We start from the raw sequence: 24,583 nt of genomic DNA, 5'->3' as shown, positions 1-24,583 counted from the left end.
AATAATAGGTACCTGACAAATCAAATTTTGCGAGCGCGCAGCGCAAGCAGAAATTGTTAATATTCAGACCATAAAACAGAAATTTTTACACTTTTAAAAAATCAATTTGTAAATAAAACAGAATAATGAAAGTTCAATTTCCCAGCTGAAATATGTTTTGTATATTGACTTCAAAATTTGATATTTTAACTTTAAAGTCCATATTGAGCAAGATATCACCTAAAAGGCAATGCGAGCGCGAAGCGCGAGCGAAAAATTTATATCCCAACATAAAAAAAATTTTGTTAGAAATTATTTTCAAAGTCTTCCCCTCATCGTATTTTATTCACTCATCTTCCTCCTCTTATGCTTGTCTTCCTTCTTTTCTCCTCTCTTTTCCCTTCTTTTTCTTTTTTCCTTTCTTTTCCCCTTTTTTTCTTTTTTTTGCTCCGCCAATAGGGGGGGCCCGGGCCCCTCGGGCCCCCCCTGGATCCGCCTATGCTTACATGTTAATGTTTGGACCTCATTGTTACTACAATACTAGGAGTGCTCTAAATCACCAATTTTTAGACTGATAGAAGCATGAAAAAGAAGTGAAACTTTGTGTAAAGTAAGAATATTAGTTGATGATGTTGCATGAATATTATATTTTCCCCCCATAAAATCCCACCTGTCACTCTGAATATCAGGTCGAGTTCATGGTCTCGAAGGAGCTCAAGTGATAACAGAACATAATTACGTTCCATTCCTTTTTTATTGATTTTTTTTATTTATCCCCTTGAAAACCATATAACAGATTTGTTTTACATTCATTTTATGTGATAATTTGTAAGAAAAAAAATTCATTTGATTGTAAACCTTTGTTTGGATTTGAAAGCAATAAAATTAACTTGAAACTTCCCCGCCCTCCCCCTTGAAAATCTGGATCTGCCCCTAAAAAGGCCTTTGCGTTTTTTTTTCATTTCATTTATTTTTTTCATGAAAATCCTATATGTGTACGTGGTTTGCGTGACCAAATTATTTCCAAATACCCCCTAAACAAGTTTTTCTCTGTGTGCAAAATAAACCCCTAAATAACTCCTCTGATTACATCACAAAATCAGTAATCTGAAAATCCATGATATAATTATAAAAATTTTCTGCAAATTTTGTGCTTATTTTGGTGGAAATACTGTTTATATTCATGTGAGATTGTTTGCACCAATCTGCTCCGATCCTACATGCCTTGCTAGTAGCTAGCCTGCCACACACTGGCAGGAGGCCAGTGCAGGACACGTGCATGCAGCAGCTAGTGCATGTTTGTATGCTTACTTGTGTGTTTGTGTGTAGATCAAAGTATATACATAAATTTTCAACAAGTTCATATAGTCCAGGATAGAAGAGGCATAACCTTGTTTTTTTATATACAATATTTTTTGACGGATTCTTGTCAATTCGAGGATGCTGATTACTAATCTGAATGATGCCACTCGTGTAACCTTGAGCATTTTCCGCAAATTGGCAAAATTCAATATGGCCGCCAAAATATGCAAATTTATACCCATGAATATCCTCAAATTGTCCACACATTGGCTACGAAATGCATGAATTTGTTTCATTTTGATTTTCAAAATGGCTGCCAACAGCCCTAAAGTATTATGCACAATTTGAAAGAGGATCAACAAAATCACAAGAGAGAGCACTATAATGCATATATGTGTGATAAATTAATGGGATATCGTCTAAAAACATATTTTTCTTACGAAATGTATCATTCGGGGGAGCGTTTCATCAATATTTTCATCCGACAAGTTGTCAGATCTGACATCTTTCCATGATTTTGATTATTTGAGAGGCACTGTTCCTATGGTAACTGTCGGATAAAATGAAACTTGTCGGATAAAACGTCCGACAAGTCCTTTCATGAAACGCCCCCAGGTTTCAAGTTTGTGTTAAATACTGTATTTTGATTTTCAAAATGGCCGCCATTGACATTAACAGTATTATGTACAATGCAAAGTAGGAAACCAATATTCATAGGAGTGAGCACCATAAATGCACGTAATACTGATCTATGAGTAAAATATTGTCTGAAAGCATAATTTCTATTAAGATATATCATTTATTCTGCCAGTTAGGTGATAAATGCTGTTATTGGAAAGTAAAAATGGCCGCTACAGGCCCTTATGGTATTATGTACAATGTGAATGGGAACAAATTATTTCAACAGAATTTGGCTTTGCCTGGCCAAATGGTGATGTATGAGTGAAATATTGTCCGAAAACATGATTTATAACAAAATATATCATATCCTATGTAATTTAGATGATAAATACTGTATTTCAACATTCAAAATGGCTGCCATACATGTATGCTATTTTGTTAATATTATTTGTCTCCACTCAAATTGTATAATATACGATAAGAGCCCGCGGTGGCCATTTTCAATTTAAAAATGCAGCATTTATCACCTTAATTATGCAACATTATGATGTAACTCGTTAGAAACTATGGTTTTAGACAATATTTAACCCTTACATAACAATTCATTATTATATGGAATATTTAGAGTTAAGCAAAGCCAAATTCTGTCAAAATTATATGTCCCATGTTACAATGTACAAAATACTTTTAGGACCTATGGCAGCCATTTTGGATTTCAAAGTACTGCATTTATTATCTCCATGACCAATATGTGATGTATTTAGTCAGAAATCATGTTTAAGACAATATTTTTACTCGTATATCGCAGTTACATGTATATGCATTTTATAATTCTCACTCTTGTGAAAATTAGTTTCTCCATTGGCATTGTGCATAATAAATATCGGGCCTATGGCGGCCATTTTGAATATGTTAAATGTCAAAATACAGCATCTATTACATAAATGGCATATTAACAATGATGTTTTTAGTCAGTATTTCACTTGTTTATCTTAATAATATGCATTTTAGTGCTCACTCTTGTCATTTTTTGGCCCTGGCCATTGTCATTGTACATAATACTCTTTGGGCCAGTGGCTGCTATTTTAGATATCAAAATACAGCAAATTCCCATAGGCCTATATGACATAATAAATGATATATCTCATTATTAACGATGATTTGAATATATTATACATATCATACATCGCAATTTTGTGCAATTTGGTGCTAATTTTTGTGAAAATTAGTTTTCCCTATTCATATTGTACGTATTAGAGTATACAATGGCCTATGGCGGCCATTTTTTATCAGGAAAATCAATATTTTGTCAAAAATCAGTTTTTCAGAGAGTATTTCATTCCTGCCACATGATTTCATGCATTTCATATCCAATGTGTGGACAATATTGCGTGCATTTATGGTGCTCACTCCTGTGAATATTGGTTTCCCACTTCGCATTGTACATAATACTGTTAATGTCTATGGCGGCCATTTTGAAAATCAAAATACAGTTAACACAAACTTGAAACCTGAATGATACATTTCGTCAGAAAATATGTTTTAAGACGGTATCCCAGTAATTTATCACAAATTATATGCATTATAGTGCTCTCTCTTGTGATTTCAGTGCTTTTTCAAATTGTGCATAATATTTTAAGGGCCTTTGGCAGCCAGTTTGAAAATCAAAATGAAAAATACATGGCTTATTGATAATTATTTCGTTAAAAATTATGTTTTTAGTCAGTATTCTTCTCATTTAATCAGTATTCTTCTCATTTAATCTTAATAATATGCATTGTAGTGATCATTCTTGTGAATTTTTTGGCCCCCATTGCAATTGTACGCAAATCTGTTTGGGCCAATGGCGGCCATTTTAGATATCAAAATACAGAAATGTTCCCACATATGACATAATAAATGATATATCTCGTTAGCAATGATGATTTGCATATTACTTCATTCATACATCGCGATTTTTTTGCAGTTTAGTGCTCATTTCTGCGAAAATCAGATTTCCCTATTCATATTGTATAGAGTATACAAGGGCCTATGGCGGCCATTTTGAATATCAGGAAAATAAATATCTTGTCAAAAATTATTTTTTAAGAGAGTATTTCACTCCTGCTACATAATTTATGCATTCCATAGCCCATGTGTGGACAATTTTAGGATTTCCATGGGTAATTTGCATATTTTGGCGGCCATATTGGATTTTGCCAATTTGCGGAAAATGCCCAAGGTTACACGAGTGGCATCATCCAGATTCGTAATCAGCACCCTCAAATTGACAAGAAACCGTCAAAAAATATTGTATATATAAAAAAACAAGGTTTGGTCAAGTTTCTATGGGGCCTGTCCTGGACTAATAAGGAGAGATAACAACACTAAAAGCAGTGCTGCGCCAGCCCGAGTTTGCTCAATCTCGAGATTTTAGTCTATATTAGCCCTCTTCAATATTAATCTTGAGATTCAAGAAGCCCTGTCTCCACCATCGCAAGAAGAGTGATTCGTGCTCGATCAAGGCATCGATTGGTTATGGTCTGAAGCAGTGAATAAGTACTGCGAGTGTGTCTGCACCTGTGAATTAGCGGGATAATTCATAAAATACATGTAGCGCGCTATTTTGCAAATAATCCCAAGTTGACTTGGGATTGCAATCTTAAGATTAATCCGGCGAACTACCATGATAATTGCATCTCCATTACAATTAATTTCAAGATTGTTCAGATCGGGATAATTTGCCAGATCAGAAATAGCGCACTAATTTGAAGACTGGCTTGTGCAGGTCCTTAAGTGACATTTTCTTTGTGAGATTGTATTCCACTGGCAAAGTGTAGTCTTTGCACCCATGTTGGCCTGCCAGAACTACTCCATTGACCTTACCTAATAAGCATAGTCACTATTGTACGTATACATGTATGGGGTGCTTGTTTGTAGAAGTAAAAAATTACATTTCATCATGATTTAATGACAGTAATATGCCTTTCTATTTATAAATATTTCTTAGCCAATTTTCATTATTTATAAATGATATTCATAAGAATGATTCACTTTTTCCAGAAAAATAAACAAGAGAACCAGTAAATCAAATAAATTATCTTCACTGAAAAGTTCCTTGTCATTGTCATTTTGGCCTCAAATTGGACAAAGCTTCCCGCCTTCAATCTTCCACATGTTGCTCTGATGATGTGCTGAGCACTGCAAGTCATCCAGATCTGCAGATGGGGTGCTGTACACTTTTGACTTAATTTAAAAAGTGTTGCATTTTTTCTGACTCGCTCTGTATTTTATTTATTTAAGATGTAAAAAGAGGTGAGGAATTTCATTTAGGAAAAAAACGTGTAAAATGTTGACTGTTATCTTTTTCTTTTTAATTTTATTTTTAAGAATGGAGACCAGTTCCAGTGCCCCTCAGCTGAGGTCATTTTCTCTCCGTGATGGGGTTATTTTGGTGATCCTGTCTCTAATGGCAACCTATCTCTTGAGAGTGCAGCATAGCTTTGAACTTGTTCCCTCTTGGCGGTACGAGGTCAGCACTGGTTTCTACGAGGAGAGCATGAATACCCGCACCCTGAAAAAATTGTAAGTTCAGTAAAGCTTTCCAGTTCAGCATGCATGTGCACTGGTAAACACCACTCCTACAAATAATGGTGACTGTGAAGACCATGTCAAGAACCAAGAGAAACAGGAGTACTTTTGTCGGACGAGTGACAGAAAGAACAAAAGAATAAGAAAAAAGAGGAGAATTATGAAGAAGAAATCAAATTAATTTTGTAGGAGTGAGAAATGAACTAGAGAAAGAGAAAAAGAAAAAGAAGAAAATAAAGAAATCAAATTACTTTTGAAGGATGAGTGATAGAAAGAACTAGAGAAAAAGAAAAAGGAGAAAATTAAGAAGAAATCAAATTACATTTGTATTATGAGTGACAACTTCAAGTTCAAGTTTATTTACAGAAAAAACTAGAGAAAAAAAAGGAGAAAATATAGAAGAAATCAAATTACTTCTGTGTGACGAGTGACAAAGAACTAGAGAAAAAGGAGAAAATAAAGAAGAGATCAAAGTATGTTTGCAGGACGAGTAACAGAAAGAAATAGATAAAAAGGGGAAGGAGAAGAAAATAAATTACTGTTGCAGGACAAGCAACAGAAAGACATTTGCAAATGTGCTCTGGGGGTGATGTTGTTCCATTCTTCCCGGAGATAACGCCGGACATCTCTAAGAGTGTCTCCTGGTTGAATTCTTTGATTGACCAATTTTCCTAGCTGATCCCACGAGTGTTAAATCGGATTCATGTCTGGTGAACAAGTGGGCCATGGATCCAAGAGCTGAACATTGTGGTCATCAAGAAATCTTGGACAATGTTTGCTCGATGGGGATGCGCATTGTCATCCATGAGCTAGGAATATCGGTCAGCCAAAGAATTAAACTAGAGACACTGTTCAAGATGTCCGGCGTTATCTCCGGGAAGAATGGGACTTCACCCCAGAGCAAATTTGCCGACTTGTGACAAGCATGCGACGTCAATGTGCTGCACTCATTCAGAGCCAGGGTGGACAAACGAGATATTGAATTTTCTTTTGCTTATGCCAAGATACTGAAATTTGACATTTGTTTCATCAATAAACTTTGCTTTAAAATTCTATTGGAATAGTGATGCATCCAAGGTGTATAGCTTTCTCTTCTCTTTTAGAGTGGTATTTGACTTTAAGTTTGCTTTGTCGTTTGATGGATATTTATGCCACATAAACTTTCAAAACTGAAAGAATGACTGATCGTTTTCTTGCAATTTTCTTTTACTGACATTGCTATTGTTTAATGCCTGTAACCAGCCATGCGCTAACTGATCCATTTCTTGCAATTTTCTTTTACTGACATTGCTATTGTTTAAAGCATTTAATCACTCATGCATGACTGTTCACATGAAAGTTTCATGTCATACTGGAAGAGGAATATTGTCTCTTTATGCTGACATACAATAATTTGCCTTTAATCAAATATCTATATGGAATATTTTAACTTTTTTAAGTGTCCAAGAACCCTTTTTTTGCTGAGTGTATTACATCTGATTTTGATGACATTTTCAGTGTTATGTTTGTTGGATTTTTCTCTTTTTATTCAAATCAACTTTTTGTTGGGGTGGACTTGTCCTTTAAGTCCCTGTCACATGAATCGGTGCAAGCCTTGCGTGTGACTTGTGCAGAAATGCACACAAGTCTAATTTGCATGCAGAAAAGTTTTGAACATGCTCAAAACTCTGTTGCGGGTGAGATGCGGGCAATCACCCGCACGGCTTGCATGGAGCTAAATGACAGGGCCTTAACATTTTTTATAAAGGGAGCTTTAAATTTTGTAATCTTATTGTTTGTTTTACCAGGCCTGTTCCGTTAGTAGCTGATATTGAGAGTGATGGGAAAAATGGTAAGGCCATAAAATTTCTGTCTTTTATGATTATGAAAACAGCTTACTATATCTGGATATTTAAAATGCAAGTTGGGGTAATGTGTTTTTCTAAATTTGGATTACCAATGGACGTCTTTGTATATTGTACAATTTTTATGGTAACAAGTAATGACATGCAATTTCAAGGGAATTCCTCTTCCTTATCCTCATTTATTATTCCTTTTTCATTAACATCTGGGATATGCAGATAATTATGATGCCACCGACTCACTGTACAATTTTGCAAAGGAAGCATTATTTTGTAATCTTTATTGTTTTGTTTTTCAAGGCATATTCCTTTAGTAGCTGTTATTCAGAGTAGTTGGAGAAATGGTAATGCTTTTGAATGACTGTCCTTTATTCTAATTAATATAATGAAAACAGGCCGAAAAAAAAGGATTTCCTTCTATAATGGTTATTAGTAGGTATGAAGACCATGTAAACAGCTGACTGTCAGGATATTGAAAGTGCAAATTGGGATAATGTGTTTTACAAAATCGGATTACCAGTAGATTAGTTTGTAAATTGGACAATTTTTTATGGGACAAGTAATGACATGTTAGTAATTTCAAAGGGATTCATGTAGCTTATCCTTGATTAATTATATCTTTGTGATAGTAACATCCGCAATATGCCTACAATTATAATGTCACTGACTCACTGTAACCTATACATCTTGTTTTCCCTTTCGTTATATATTTTTTTAATGTCATTTCTTAGCTAGAATATTTTTTTCTGTTCATCCTCTATGTAGTTTAGTTCCATTTGGTTTGATAACTTCCAAACAAGATTAGGTAAAACTACAAAACCTAACCATATCTCTTGAAGCTGTTGCATTAAGTCGAAAAGATAATCAAGTAGCTCTGTTGACAGAAATAGTATATAGTGAATACTTTTCCATTGAGAATAATAAACTGAATGTCATTCCGATGTGATCACCAAAATCAATTATTGTATCAGATCTAAATAATTCTTTTAAATCTTGCTAATAACAAAATTCCTTTCCAGTCCACTTACTTCCCCCACCACTAGTAGTTCTCTACCTTTTACTATATTGTTACGTGGGATATTTTATTGCAAGATTTTTCAACATTTTCTTGACATTTCTGACAATTTATCTCAATTCAGAACACCCTGGATGAATTCTATCTGTGTTTTTGTTTTACCAGAGATCTTACTGGCAACGAAAGATTCTTCGCTGCTTCTTCTCAAGACCTCTAAACCTTCACCAGGGTCCAAGGCTCTACCTTATCTCAACACTCTTGATGAATTCTCTCTGCTCTCAAATGAAGCAGATATAGCTGGAGACAAGAAACAAGCAGTTGCTATGGCGACAGGGTACTTGGAGCCTCTGACTTCAGATCATCAAGTTCGGAAGCAGGTAATACTTGAAACTGTGGCTTCCTTGATTCATTACAGATTGAGATTGGAGCCATTGGAAATGTTCCTTGAAGGACAAGTCCACCCCAGCAAAAAATGTATTTTAATAAAAAGAGAAAAATCCAACAAGGACAGTGCTGAAAATTTCATCAAATTTGGATGTAAAATAAGAATGTTATGACATTTAAAGGTTTCACCATAATTTCACAAAACAGTTATATGCACACCCTGGTCAGTATGCAAACGAGGAGACTGATGATGTCATCCGCCCACTTTATTTGTAGTATTTTATTGAATGAAATATTTTAATTTTCTCCTCATTGTCAAGTGAAACAATGATTGATTCCTCCCTGAACATGTGGAACTAGCATTGTTTGATACTATGATTCAGGCAAGATGGTCCTTTGACCTTAAATCTGTAAAGGCCACCGCACACCTTACGACCCGACCGGTCGCCGACTGGCTTGCGACTGGGTGGCGACTGGGTGAGGGGAGATGTGACGTCACAGTTTTTGTCAGCTTGAGCGTCAGAGACAAGTCGCAAGGAAAAATCAGAAGGATTTGACATGTCGAATCCTTATGACTGGATCGCAAGCTCAATCCAACCTCCAGCCAATCAGACAGCAGAGTTGCTTAACGCGAATTATGATAAACAACGTGCATACGCAGTAGTAAGCGCAATTTCTCAGATGCTTTGCCAAAAAGCAAAAAGCGCATGCGTGAGTCGCAGATCGGATCGCAAGGTGTGCGGTGTCGAGGCTTATGACTGCCTTGCGACTCATCTCCCCTCACTCAGTCGCAGGCCAGTCGGCGACCGGTAGGGTCGTAATGTGTGCGGTGGCCTTAAAATATGAAATACTGTATGATTCAAGCAATACAAAACAAAAGAAATAGTGAGTGAGGGACATCATTGACTGTCTAATTTGCATGTCACCGAATTGTGCATATCACTGTTTTGTGAAAAATAAGCGAAATTTTAAAATGCCATTACTTTCTACATAGGATTTTTATGATATTTTCAGCATTAATCTAGTTTGAGTTTTCTGTATTTATTCAAATCAACGTTTTTCTGGGGTGGACTTGACCTTTAACCCCATCCTTTCAACCAACATTGTTATTTCTAGCACCATTCCTCATTCAGATATTGTTCATGACAAAAGCGATGCCTGTAATTCGTAGAATGTGTTTAAATGAATCAACGTACAGGCCTCTGTGAATTATATGTTAGCACATGTTAGTACACTGGAAATACATGTTGTAATTCTGGGCTAGGAATGCCAAATAGCCCAAAAGTCTGAAAAAGATGCCCAAAAATGATATTTGTGAATTGTTATGATCAATATCTGCAGGTCGTTGTTGTTCTGTGTGCTGATTGGACCGTGGTGTGCCTTGATAATGATTTCAAATTACTTTGGTCAATAAAGCTTCCAAATACAACCTGGAGTCATCAGTATGTCATCAGGTGAGTGACCTTAACCCATGTTCCCTTTTTTTCCCCCCCCTTCATTTGACCTTAACCCATGTTCCCTTTTTTTTCCCCCTTCATTTTGTTTGAGTTTGGCAGTCAGGTTGCTTAAAAGGCAAGAGATGCCCTTAAAATTCAATTGGCCCGCATTTTCTGGACAATAATTCTCTCAAATGATTGCTTGATTTATTATTTGATTTTAAGAAAGCATGTGTATGATGATAATGAGCATGGTTACTATGTACAGCTTCCAGTTCATTACCGGGAATTTTGTAAATTATGAATACTTTCAGCACCTTGACACAATAATGAATTCAGTTACCTGGTCACTGCTCTACTCCTGATCTCCTACTCCATGTGTAGCAACCCTCGTTTTCTTCTGCCACCCCATCGTAAGATGGTTGCCAGAGGCATTATTTCGGGTGTCTGTCCTTCCCCCGGGGGGGTCACTTCCATTCACGAGTGGATACCATACGTGACCATGGGGTCTCGATAAGCACCCTAAACACGTAATTTCCATATTCTGAAAATGCACCCCTTAACAAGTATTGGCATGTGAAACCCTACCCTTAACAAGTATTGGAAACAAATCGATACTCTTGGCCCGGGCTCTTGGCAAATGTTCCCTGAAATGAACCCCTAAACAAGTACAGTAATGTTTTATTGTTACTGGTCCTTCGGTCGTCGGCTATACCTTATTTGGTTTAGTACGACCCCACCTTCGCATGCACCTCGCATAAATCGGACTCTAAACACGAAGTGTTGGGGCAAAAAGGGCATCCTTTATAAAACATAACCAATTTTGTTTTATCATCCCTGCAAATTAGACCCTAAACACATAATTTTCTTAGCGAAATAGATACCCTTTTTTCATTATTTTTGTGTTTTTGACACCCTTATCATGTTACATACGTAACATGCCCTATCGTGAAAAGGACGTCCTTTTTACATGTTTTTTTGGTCGCGCATGGTATCCACTCGTCAATGTAAGTGGCCCCCCGGGTCCTTCCGTTCTTGCAATAACTGAAAAAAACACTTGACAGATCAAAATTGAAATTTGGTCAAAGTGTGAGAGTGGCAGTGGTCTGATTGATTTTGGGGTATCAGTTGTAAAGATATTCTTGTTCGATGATTGCTAAGCTTTGTGTTATGGGCCCCAGATGTTGTTTTGGGTCAGATATAGAGGTCACGGCTTATTGCCACAGCTCCTTACTTATCCAATAGATAAATCAGAATTAAGCTTGGTTGACGAATGCGTGTAGGAGTGAGAATATAATACTTTAAAAGATGTTGAAATGTTATAAATATGGATGTCCGGAGATGTAGATTTTCACAATTTGCATTCAGAATGAAGTATATAATTGTTATCCAGTGCATCCCACAAAAAAGGAAACCCATTTTCGGAGATAGATTTCACAATAATCAAATATGTTTTTACTATTAATTTGACTTTTGTAGTAAGAATGGAATCTCATTTTTAATTTGAGACCAACAGCATAGCAAATCGTTCTCGCATGGCAAATTACGAATAATTAATATTGAAGCATATTAGAAACGATTTGCGCAGAAATTCACAAGTGAATCTGAATCCAGTGATTAGTGAAAGAAACTTAACAAAGAATACAAAAGAAATGCTAATGAGCCAATCGTCGAATAAGCAGGCTTGTATCACAAACCAACCTTGTACAATTTTTCTGTGCAAACTGATTTTGACATTAAAATATCAAACGCGTTTGCTCACCAATGCCTGAACTGTTCATCTCACATTAGGTATCAAAATATAGAGGAATAATTTAATTGTTTGATGATGTAAATGAAATATCCCAAATCATTTGTCTTTGAAGAAAACAAAGACATGGGAATCCCGTTTCCTTTTTTTCTGGGATGCATTGTATAACTGTCTTCCATTTTCTAACTTGTTTTTCTTCATGTTATTTGTTGTCATAGCGAGGCGGCCATCTTGATTCTTCCCCATAGCCTGCAAGCTAACGATGGTGGACTAGTGATCATTGGTGGAAGGCTTGCAGATAAACTTGCACATGCAACACTCAAGTGAGAATTTATATCCAGTCTTATATTCAACAAATGCCTTACGAATTAATGAATAAATGAACATATCATACCAAGATAAACATTATACATGCTGTAATGTTGTAAAGAAGAGGATAGAGGGTATTTGAATTCCAGTTCATCGTGGCTTAGCCATGAACCAGAATAGCCTGGTGGTTAAGTCGCTTCCCGGAAAGCTGTAGATGGCAGGTTCGAATCCCACTGGTTCCAATTTATTTTTACTTCATTTTTCATTATAAATCAAGCATAGCGATCTTAAACAAATAAGAGTGATGCTGAAAATTTGTCAACAAATTGTAATGTATGACTTACACAATAATTACAATGTAATGTGATGCAATCCATGTAGATGGCTGTCGAGATTACATTCAGTTGTGAAAAAAAAGATTCAGTCATGGAGATAATGTCATAGACAGGATGCATGTCAATTTCATGATGATTGTTTGTTAAGAGACCAATATCTTACCCTCGTTCCCCCACCCCTAGTCTTAAGGCCACCGCACGCCTTACGACCGTTCGTGATCCAATTTTGGAACAGATCACAATTAGCTCATTTTCTGAAATTGTGAATGGAACATATCATTTTATTTGAGGATAAAATTAATTGAAAGAATACTAAAATAACCAATTTGAAAGATTGCAAACCTTTATTTTGGAGTGAAGGCCAAATTAGTTTCAAATCGTAGCCAATCGTACGGCGGCTATGACGTCATTACGACTAGATATTAGATTCGCTTTTATTCTGAGAAGGATGATAGCATAGTCACAGATTTGAACATAGATATTTGTACGGTGATTTAGAACATTACACAGTAAGATGTTCCATGTGTCAATATTAGCATCAAATTTTAGTACGTTTTATTCCAAAATCAGGTCACAGACCCATCGTAAGGTGTACAGTCGCCTTTAGGCTTTAAAATTAGTTAGTACTTATTAAGCAGATATTCCTTATTCGTCATTCAATACAGACACAGTCATGATGGTCACGAATTCAATGGTGCTAACAAGGTAAGTTACTGCATTTTATGAAATTTGTAAGAAAGAGATTACCTTTACTGACACGGGTGCTACTTAAAAATAATATTTTATTGTCTATTCTGTTCAAGTTAGCATATATCAATTGCGTTGGTATTCATGATAAATCATAGAATACAGTCAATATTCTTTATTTAAATATAATTTGATATATGCATCTATGAGGCTTTATCTGCTGGAAGTTTGTGCTTGCGTAGTACATTGTAAATGTTTGTAGTTACTAGTTAAATTTGCTTATTTGTAATTTGCCTCCCCTAAACTAACAATAAAGTCGACCCAAATCAATATTGACATTTTTATTGGGCTTGAAAATTCATTTCCTAAGCTTCAAAATGAAATATATGTCAAAATTAACCAACAATAACATTTACAGGTACTTGATTGGATGTAGAAGAAATTCAGCAAGGGCTTAAAAAAAGGAGAAAACAAGGTTTGAAGTTTGGGATTCACTCAAGCATAAGATGTTCATACTGTGTAATCTCAGCAAAACTTCCAAACAGTCCAAAAAAGTAGTGTCCAAGAAACTCTTGTATCTTTTCTTTTATTCAACTTCACGACTTCAAACTTTTACAGTATGAAGAAGAATTGTTCCATCAGATAAGCTATTTTTCAATTTTTTTTTTGTTTTTGGAGACTTAATTACTATTTTGGCTATTTACAGAGAAGCTCACCTGGCAAATTGGTGGTTTTGGGGTGGTAGGTTACATTTGATACTGGTATATTACACAATTTTAATACACTGACATCGTGTGCAGTAGGTAGCTCCCTGTGCATAGAGCCTATAGGAAAGATACAGTAGATTAGAAGAAGTAACCTATGAATTTTCAAATTTCATTAAAAATTATTTATCTCTCAAGGAGAGCGATTCAAACCATGATGTAGGCCATTTCTCGACCTTTGCTCTATCCGGTCGCCATGGTGATGTAAGATGGCATCATCTTCCGGGTGATTTTGGAGAGGAAACAAACACAGAAGAGGTATTGATGATAATCACGGAAATGATGTTGACGGTGATAATGCTGATGATGCTGATGATGATAACTTGATGATGGTTATTATTATGAGATGATAATGGTGGTGCTGCTGCTGATAAAATGGATGATGATGATGACAATGACGATGATGATAATCAGGGAAATGATGGTGACAGTGATAATGCTGATGGTGATGATTATGATGATAATTTGATGATATCTTGGTCACCGATGATGATGATTTGATGATGATAACTTGATGATGACGGGGTGATGCCTATGCATTTGTGGTGTTGATGGTTATTATTATGAGATGATAATGGTGGTGGTGCTGCTGATAATATGGATGATGATGATGATGATGATTACTTGATAACTTAATGATGATAACTTGATGATACCTTGGTCACTGATGATGATGATAACTTGATAACTTAATGATGATAACTTGATGATATCTTGGTCACTGATGATGATAATGATTTGATGATGATAACTTGATGATGACGGGGATGATGCCTATGCATTTGTGGTGTTGATGGTTATTATTATGAGATGATAATGGTGGTGGTGCTGCTGATAATACGGATGCTGCTGATGATGATGATGATAATATTAATAGGCATTTATATAGCGCCATCTATCTAGAAACAATCTATTCCAAGGCACAATGTTATTATGATTACCCTGGCATTAGCTCGAGCTGCCTTTCAGTGCTTGTGCATTCAAGGAATTAATCCTGCCATTGATGATGATGATGATGATGATGGTGATGATAACTTGATGAGAATTTGATGATGATGATTTTGGTGGTAATGATTATGATTATAATTATGAGATAATGTAATGGTGTTGGTAGTGCTTATGGTGATTGTGATGATGGTGGTGATGGAGGTGATTTTGGTTGTAATGATGATGATCATGAGAATGAGGTGGTAGTGGTGGTAGCAATTATGATGATCAACATGGTGATGAAGGTCTTGTTTATGTTCATGAATAAATGCTTTTAGGGTATCATTTTTTTTCATGGGAAAATCTTGTTACATATAGAGTAACGAAGCGATGACGTCAGTTGCCATGGTGTCATGGTGGCCTGGTTCTAAACAAATGAAAGTGTGTGTTTCTTATAGGAGAAAATGGCTGTTATCGGAATTTGATCGCTTGCAACCATTTCCCAATTTCATGCAACATGTAAGAGTCACATCAATAACTAAGCAAGGGATTTCCCCCTATCTTATTCCAGGAGCTGTTCCAAGGATTCCATTTTAAGCTGAATTTGAAGAGAGGTTGGGGTCATCAGGGTGAGCTTGGATGGAACCAGTACAACCAGGCTCTCATCAAGCAAATGGTGAATAAAACGTCTCAATGTTCTACTAAATGATTAATCAAACATAGGGTGTGTTTATGCTTCCATTGCGAGGACAGAATCAGCGATTTCAAACGTCGATTCAAAACGCCGATCGTAAACGTGGTTCTGGGAGTGCTGTTTATGCTTCACTTTTCAGAGCAAATCATGATCTCCAGCTGGCTTCGCATCGTGGTAAAGCGAGGTCAAATCGGGCGCGCCTTTTTTCGTAAGTTTTTTTTCCGATTGTTGCTATTACGTAGAGATAACATGGAGCAATACGACTGTATTTGCCCACGGATGACGTCATTTAAACACGTTTACGATCGCGCTTGTGTTTATGCTTCCCCAGAAAGCCTGATTCTGGTCAAACGACGTTTACAAACGCACCTTTTTGTGAGTTTACGATCGGCGTTTTGAAACAGCGTTTAAATGAAAGTAAGCATGGACGCAACCGTGTTTTGGACTAATCACGTTTGGAAACGCTGATTCTGGCCTGAAAAGTGGAAGCATAAACACGGCCATAGTCATACAGGGTTCCCAGCCCATCAGGGAAAATTAATTTACTTTTTTCCAGTCAGGGAAACATCAGGGAATTTGATGAAATATACTTCAAATCAGGGAAAAATGCCTCAAGTTAGAAAACATGTGAAACTGGGAATGGGTTTAAATAATTATCAGGGAATTTTTTTAACTTCATTTAGGGAAAATCAGGGAATTTTTGTTTTCTTGAAAAGCTGGAATCTTGTCATATGTCGAGACAATCCCATATTGCACTATAAGAAAAATGTATTCAGTAGCATCTATTTATGGTGAACTGTTAACGGGAGAGGTCAATTGCATAGTGCAATGGTATTGTAGTCTTAACATGTACAATGGCTAAAGTAAAACAACAATATTTGCAATGGTAATACTTATTTATGTTCCCAATACATCTCTTTTTCCTTTGATTTTTTGCCCCCACCCCCTTCCTCTACATTCCTACTTTTTAATGTGCAATATTTTTTGTAAGCTATTATGTGCTTGATTTATGCCATGGGAGCGACATTTGTGGGGGCGCATGCCTCCGGGCAACAATGCTGAATTTTACTTTTGCACCCCCCCCCTCCGACCCACTTGCCACTGCCATATTTCTTTGCATGTTTTGGTAAAATTGTAATTGTTTTCTGATGTATTGTATTTGCTCTGTTTATAATTGGTCAAATAAATAATAATAATAATTGAATTTGGCACTTCACCTTTAGTATCAAACAATTTTTAAGTTTACAATATGATGCAGTAATGATATAATTTAAGATTTAGTTTCAGAATTGCCTCTGAATTCACAATAACAGTACTTATTCAATTCTAACAATTCATCATATTCGATTAGAGAAATTACTACAACTCAACAACCAACCTGCGGATAGCCGCTGATCCACGAATACCGGGGGAAGAACAACAAAGAAGAAGAATGATAAAAAAAAAATTATGGATGATATTTTGAAACCCCAAAATGTCCATCATGAAACGTGATTTTTTTTCTATAAATACACAACTCAGACTTACCATAGTCATAATACTCCCTTATGAGGTTCCTCTATGACAAAGTTTATTGAATAGTGCACGGATGCATTTATGATAAATGTTATGCTGTTACGAGCAATTAACTTAAAATTAGCCCTCTTAAATACCAATATCCAATAATTGACATCAAAAAATTGAAAATTGCTATATGAATAAGCCTTGGGTGCCTACTTCAAATCCATACTTGTTACTATTTTCAACACTTCTACTTTCTTTTGTTTATAGCCTTTCCGCTGGCAGTCTAGCGTGGACACTAAGATTGACATTGCAGCGTTCCGCAAGGATGGGGTTAGAAAGAGTGTAGAAAAGGATGAACATATTCTGTCAGTTTCATCTTGTAAGTGCATTGCATGATATTTGGAAGTAATTTGGAGCATAAGATAAGTGTTCAACTCTCAAATACAAGTTCAACTTTCAGATATCTACGAAATTTGAACCATCCTTATTGATTTGTGTGTATGTGTGTTTGTATGTGCTGAATAATAGTGTTGTATACTTTTTTTTTTCTTTTTTTTTCCTTTTTTGGCCTACCTTCAATTGTTCCTCCTATTTAGTGCAATGATATGTGTAAGAAAGCATCATGTTAAGGTTTTCTAATAGAAGATCCTGTTAGATTATTTTTTAAAATTTCTTTTGTCTTATATGTTGCGTGATTTAATAAATGTACTTGATACTTTCAAGAAAACATATATAATTATTAAATGAGTGAATTAAAAATGATCTAGATCCATCTCTTCACCAAATTCAGTTTAATGTGGGATATTGTTGTTTATACTTATTTTTAGCGTAATTTATATCACAGAATTCTACCCAAAAGTATCTTTAATGAATGAGAAATTAACCAAACTCAACATTAAACAATCATGGGCTTCAGTCGTACTTACACTTAAGTGAAAGTAGCACTTCGATTTGAGTCATTCCATCCTTCTCCATTCTGTTTCTCTAATTTTACTGTAAACAAAAAATCTTTCATAAATCTTGACGGTTATGCGTAAAGTTCAATAAGATGTAAATGGTTTGTTGTTCTTTTCTTTTATCATCTATGCATCTGTTTTTAGTCTTGACATCAAGCTTTGAAGAGCACATTGCTGGCCATCATTTTGGAGGTCTTCCGCCACACTCGGCATCAGAACACATCAAGAATCCTAACGCTGTTATCAGCCATTCTCAACAGGTAGGTTTAAAAATTATTTTTTTGTTTCATGCTCTTCCCATGTATTAGCAGCCCTGAAGTTATGTGAGTCTTACAGGGGGATCCAGCCTTGGTCATAATATGTTGTGTTTAAAAAGGAAAAAAATCAATAAAACAGAATGGTGAAAGTTTGAAAGAAATCAGACAAGCAATAAGAAAGTTGTGGTTGTTTTGAAATTGAGATCCCTGAGACTATGTTGATGTCAAATTGGCTACTGGGTAAAAAAATTCATAACTTATTGTTTGCCCGATATTGTTCACACTTTCGCCTATCAACTTGTCTGATTTTCCTTTCTCCTCTAAAAGCAAGTTTTTATTTGGGTTGGATTCCCCTTTAAAATGTACAGGTAGACTTGAAATCAGTTTCTTGTTGCATGCTTTTTCTATATATGTGGTTATGAATCCTAAAAAGCTATGTGGGTCCTTAAGTGCACATTGCCCATTGATCATAAATTATCTCCATGTATGTGGCAATATGTGACTGCCCTTCTTCAAATGCACAAGTTGCCTGGCAGGATCTCTGTAATAAGCCAAAATATGACTTTGTTCTTTGCAAATAAAAAATTATCTGAGAAACTCTGTTTATAGGGACGAATTTGAAGTCATTTAAACTGAAGGTAAGGAACAAAGATTTTTTTAGACAATGTATTTTCAGGCTGCTGGAAGAATTTAATGACTTTCTGCACATTTTGTGCTTTAGTGAACCCCACATTTCATTTCCCCTTTTTATGCTTTGAATGTATTGAATCTACATGGGATCAAGTACAGTGTTGCAGAGGTGCTAAAAAGTTAGTGAACCCCCCACCCCAGAAAATGAACAATTTGAAAAGAGTTCAAGTTCTGCCATATTGGAGATATGTAATTGTTAAAGTAGGTGATAAATATATAACATTCAATAGACTTTGTTGCTCTGAGCTTGCCCGCCATTGTAGTGTTGCTGTTTACATTCAACACTCCGCATGAATGAGTGCATTTGGGGTTCACTGACTTTCGAGCACAACTGTACATTGGTTATTGTTGATCAATTTTGAAAAGTTATGTTTCATTTCAAAGCTTATGATCTGCTTTTCCAAACTTTATAAGAAATGTCCAAACTCCTTTTGGATGACTTATTAGTTTTTTTTTTTTTTTAGTTGGACAGTCTCCTGAGGCACAATATATGTTCAATATGTGGACTGACACGTATGTTTCCAGAAAAAGATGTTAATGTGATAACAAAAAATTGCAAAGTGTGGGAAAATCGTTACATTCCTTTTTTTTGTAGTGGTATGATGTTTAGAATATCTAGTAGAGAATCTTGGACCATGTTTCAGGATTTCTCATCATCATTGATATTTTCAAGAGAAGCAAAGTGTTTTTGGTTCCCAATCATTGTTTTCCAAGATTTCCTTTGTCAGTGGACTTGAGAATGTATGCACCTTTTGATGATCATGATTGACATTTTTCATGCTGTAGATCTGTTTAATCTGTTGCTGATATAACTTGGCGGTCAGTGTCGGAAACCTATCAAAATAACCAAATTTAGCAATTCGTGGGTTAAACCGCATTCAAAAGCACAGACTACTCCAAGAGTAGTGTTAATTCAATATCAAGCAAAATTGTGCATCAGTCATCTCTTTTCTTTGTACATAGGGCATAGAGGTCTTAGAACTGAAGACTGGGCGACCTTTGACCCGGCTTGACCTTTCATCCGATGCAACATATGCTGACATTGACAAAGATGGTACTGTTGATCAAGCAAAAGGTTTGTTCATTCATAAAGTAGCGTTTAAAATGAGTAAAGTGGAGAGTTGTTTAATATCTTTTGGTAGCCATTCATGATTTTCTCTTACGTGGAAGATACGTCACAAAACAAAAATAAACCTCATATATCTACATTCCAAAAGATAAAGCAAACAAGAAAAAAACAAACAGATAAAAACACAAATATAGCAGGTGCGCATACTTTTTAAAAAATGTTTGCTGACTGATTAACTTACCAGCTTGCCCGGGCATAGCAGCCATGGTAGATTATTTGTTGCACTCACATCAAAATTACAAAATACTAATCTCAAAAATGCCAACATGTACATGTACTTTCTGTACAATCTTCCAAGTTAGGGATGCATTACCGTAATATGTAGAAGGCAAATTTAAAACTGTCGCATACTTTCACATTTGAAAAGTCATAATTGATATGCTTATGCAAGTAGCTTCACCCATTCCTCAATCAGATTAAATGAAACTAAAAAAATGCCTAACTTTTAAACAATGTTAATTCAATTAGGTGGGGCAATATTTCCCCAATTTATGATCAGAATACATTATGGCTATATACATTTTACTGTTACTTAAATGCATATACCTTAGTACAGTCAAAATGAGTATGGTATGCAAGTGGTTTCACTTGCATACTCATTGACTAGTCAACTTTAGCTTGTGGGAAGTCTGTTAAGGCTTATAATATTGGTGAGAAAGCATAGGTTAAAAAGCCTGGTAGTCAGGGTGAGAGATTACTGGCGTGACCCCCCTGCACAGAGCCTGAAGATTATCATACTTCCCCCAGAAAAAGCTTAGGCTGTCCTGCCTGGTACAGAGGTTGTGGTCCAATGTCAGCATCATTGCCATCAGTGATCCTTCTTGTACCAGCCATTCTGATTACATCATAGTCATCATCCAGATGAGAATACTTGAAATGAATTGCTGTAGGGTCACACTTGACGAATTGTACTGTCCTGAACTTTGTCCAGTCTATGTTTGTGGTTTCCCTAACACATATGGTGCCTCGTTTTTGACTGTATGACTTCCAGTCTGTGATGTCTTGAGGTCTGTACAGCTATGACTCTGTATGGTCTTTGTCAATGAACATGTTTTTTGTGAATAATTATTTGATAGTAGTTTTCAAAGTCAGCACTGCTGCTCTCTTAAATCACGTGATGCAGGTGAAACTGCCAGAGGCACTCCATTTGTTTTACTGTATTGCTTCCAGTATGTGATGTCGGAGGTCTGAACTGACATGACACTGTATGGTCTTGGGCTATGCCTTGCCATCTCCATGATGAAGGCTAGTTTGTCTTGGCAAAACTATCTCCTGAACTTCCCATTGCTTATGTTATAACCACAGTATTATTGATTTTGTATATATTTATTAACTGTGTATATGTTATATTGTATATCTCTGCTGTGAATGCGGAAATCAAATCCAATCTTGTTGTTGAGCTCTTTCTATGACACTTTGCATGGAGTCTCCTTCGTATTGCCCATGTCTCACCTCCAAAAAATGGTGGGTGAATTTCTGCATACATACAATTTGCTTTCTCCAAGAAAGCGTGCAACATACATGGCAGGACCAAATTCTTATTCTGGCCAGGGCAGCCGTCTGAAAAGAGATCCACGTCTTTGATGCTGTTCTCGTCCAACTCTTGAGAATAAGGTGAGAGATGAGATGCCATTTCACAATTCTCCCTCTTGTTTGTATGTGCACTTTTTGTGGATGTTGCACTCACTGTCTCAGGAAGGACCTCTGTTGAGGAAATGAACCACAAACACAGAAATGACAATTGAAGTACTTACAATTGCTAACCTTACTTGGAATACTATTTAATGCAGAGGATGATTATTTCAGACAATTACAAAACAATAGTGAGAGCGATGGTATAATTTTTTATTGACTTTTTCTTAACCTTCATGAAATAGGTGGATTAGTTTAATTCATTTCATACTTCATTTAAATATCTATATAAAGGTGAAAACTGTATTCCATTTTACTTTACAAGTGATAAACCTATCCATACACCACAATACAACAATTTTAACTTGAAAAATTAAGATAAAAAGAAAAATATTTTGTTTCCTTGAGAAGTGCTGCCAGTGGTACGTTGTCTGTGCCACTAGAGCTATCTTCAGTACATGATTCTTCTATTTCTCGTGAGGCTATTCTGAGTATAGAGCACTTTGCCTCTTCAAGCACCATCAGGCCATGGCATCTTAACCAGTATTATTAATCCTCTGGAATGATTGAAAGAAAACTGTCATTGGACAGGATAGCTTACACATACTTGATTAGGAAAGATTGTTTTAAATATTATTTACTGCTCTGCGATTTAAGTCCCCAGTTTTGTTCCTTTTGACTTCTACCATTTTTCTGTCACTCCTAGATAGATTGATAGAAAACTGTCTTCGAACAGGATAGCTTTCCAAAGTTTCCAGGAGATCTCTTCATAGATTGTATTTTTGTTAAAGAAAACAATGAGTTATCTGCACATACTTGATTAGAAAAGATTGTTTGATATATTATTTACTGCTATGCGATTCAAGTCCCCAGTTTTGGACAACCACCATTTTCTGTCACTCTTGGATAGATTGATAGAAAACTGTCCTCGAACAGGATAGCTTTCCACAGTTTTTAGGAGATCTCTTCATAGATTTTATTTTTGTTAAAAAAGAATGAGTTATCTGTACATACTTGATTAGAAAAGATTGTTTGATATATTATTTACTGCTATGCGATTCAAGTCCCCAGTTTTGGACAACCACCAGTTTTCTGTCACTCCTGGAAAAATTGAAAGAAAACTGTCTTTGCACAGAATAGCTTTCCAAAGTTTCCAAAATATCTCTTCGTAGATTTTATTTTTGTTAAAAAATAATGATTCATTTGCATATACTTGATATGTATAGAATAGATTAGAAAAGATTAATTCATATATTATTTTCATTTCAGCCTTATTCACTGATGCAGGGAGCAAAGACAATTGTCAGGCTGTTGTAAAGACTGGACATCCTCCCCACTCTATACTGTACAATGGATCCATTTGCTATCCATCCTCCGTCTGGGCAGCATTATCATACCCATGTAAGCCTTATTTTATACCCTTTTCTTTTATATACCGTATTGTTTAAGTTTTTTTAAGGCATGTAATGAACTTGATATATGTGACTTTCAGATTTGTGATCATCTTAGCATTCTTACATGTAACATGGTATTTTATTAATTGAATTATATATCCACTTAACAAGCCTGTAAAGTAGTTAAAATTGCTCTTCTGTTTAGATCTATATGAAAAAAAACCTGTTCCCACTGTTGTGTGATCCATTGCAAACACCACAATTGGCCTTTTGCAGCTTGGATGGGATATAGTCACGATTTGTCATTTTCAGGTGACACGATCTGGTATTCTGTTCTGACACGATGGAATACATTCAAATGGGATTGTCCCAATTGAGTCTGTGATTAGGTACTGTTCTGACATTATTATTACCAGGATCCCCGATGTGGGACTATCTAGTACGTTGGATACGTTTGAATATGACCGTCACGAACCAATGTATTCTGTTGCGATATGATGCGTTTATCATGGTTGGGATTGAAAGTGGTCACAATTTATGTAGGGTTGGAGGTCCTCGCAGTGGTGGTAGTGGTAGTGACCATGCCCCCTGAGTGTCCTGGCTGTGGGTCAATAGCTGGTGGTAATTGGCAGGTCACTGTCCACATGGACTGCTACCCACCCATGTCAGACAGCTTCAGAACTGCACCCTAAATGGCGAAACGACATTAACTAAATTTGCAACCCTAAATGGCGTAATCCATGAGAAAAGCTTAGTGGCGTGAACAGGAGAATCCCCTAATTTGATAACCTAAGTGGTGTTAACATCGAAATCGATTAATTTGATACCATACTGATGACTAATGATGAATTGATGTTAAATACAACAGGTATAAATTCCATTTTCTGAAGTTATTGAAAGTAAGGCCAACATGATTACTTTCAAGGACACCTCTCTTAGCCACTTTGAATGCAAGTGAAAAATGCTGCTTGCCTTGACTGACTGGTGCATCAATTATCATTTGTTTTACCAATTTTATCAAAACATGAAAAAAATGGAATCCATACCAGTTATGTTGAAAATACATACATTAATTAAACCTGTATCATCTGTATCAAATGAATATATGAATCAAACAAAAAAGAAATAAAAACAGCATTACCAACATAATACCTTTCCCCTATACATGTACAGCTACTCTTCATTTAAGTAAACTTGTATCTTCTTGGTCAGTCCTGCACTCAAACAGGCTGAACGATGAAGAGGATTAATGTCAGGGAGTATACAGTTAAAACTGAGAATTCACAGCACAGCTTAGCACTTATAGGAAAATCTGCTTGCGTGATCTACCAGATCTACTTTTGACGACATCAACCCGTCTACCATCCCCTAGTGCGCTCTGTAATTCATAACTCTGTATTAAAACTCT

The 24,583-nt window shown here is 35.9% G+C and overlaps 1 protein-coding gene across 1 annotated transcript in view; it reads left to right on the top strand.

Annotated features, from left to right (window-relative positions):
* Positions 1 to 24,583, top strand: part of LOC121407612 — a 35,947-nt gene that overhangs the window by 3,039 nt on the left and 8,325 nt on the right. The window contains exons 2-13 of the mRNA XM_041598767.1: positions 5,272 to 5,466; positions 7,260 to 7,303; positions 8,494 to 8,705; positions 10,054 to 10,166; positions 12,117 to 12,221; positions 13,208 to 13,247; positions 14,132 to 14,251; positions 15,492 to 15,596; positions 17,385 to 17,496; positions 18,218 to 18,333; positions 19,984 to 20,095; positions 23,051 to 23,182. Coding sequence (XP_041454701.1) covers positions 5,273 to 5,466; positions 7,260 to 7,303; positions 8,494 to 8,705; positions 10,054 to 10,166; positions 12,117 to 12,221; positions 13,208 to 13,247; positions 14,132 to 14,251; positions 15,492 to 15,596; positions 17,385 to 17,496; positions 18,218 to 18,333; positions 19,984 to 20,095; positions 23,051 to 23,182 — 1,405 coding nt within the window. The 5' untranslated portion in view covers position 5,272. The remainder of the gene's footprint in view (positions 1 to 5,271; positions 5,467 to 7,259; positions 7,304 to 8,493; positions 8,706 to 10,053; positions 10,167 to 12,116; positions 12,222 to 13,207; positions 13,248 to 14,131; positions 14,252 to 15,491; positions 15,597 to 17,384; positions 17,497 to 18,217; positions 18,334 to 19,983; positions 20,096 to 23,050; positions 23,183 to 24,583) is intronic.

The sequence above is a fragment of the Lytechinus variegatus genome, chromosome 2, assembly GCF_018143015.1.
Source record: "Lytechinus variegatus isolate NC3 chromosome 2, Lvar_3.0, whole genome shotgun sequence".
Taxonomy (NCBI): Eukaryota; Metazoa; Echinodermata; class Echinoidea; order Temnopleuroida; family Toxopneustidae; genus Lytechinus; species Lytechinus variegatus.
Note: the sequence above shows the minus strand (reverse complement) of the source record. Positions and strands in the feature narration are given on the sequence as shown.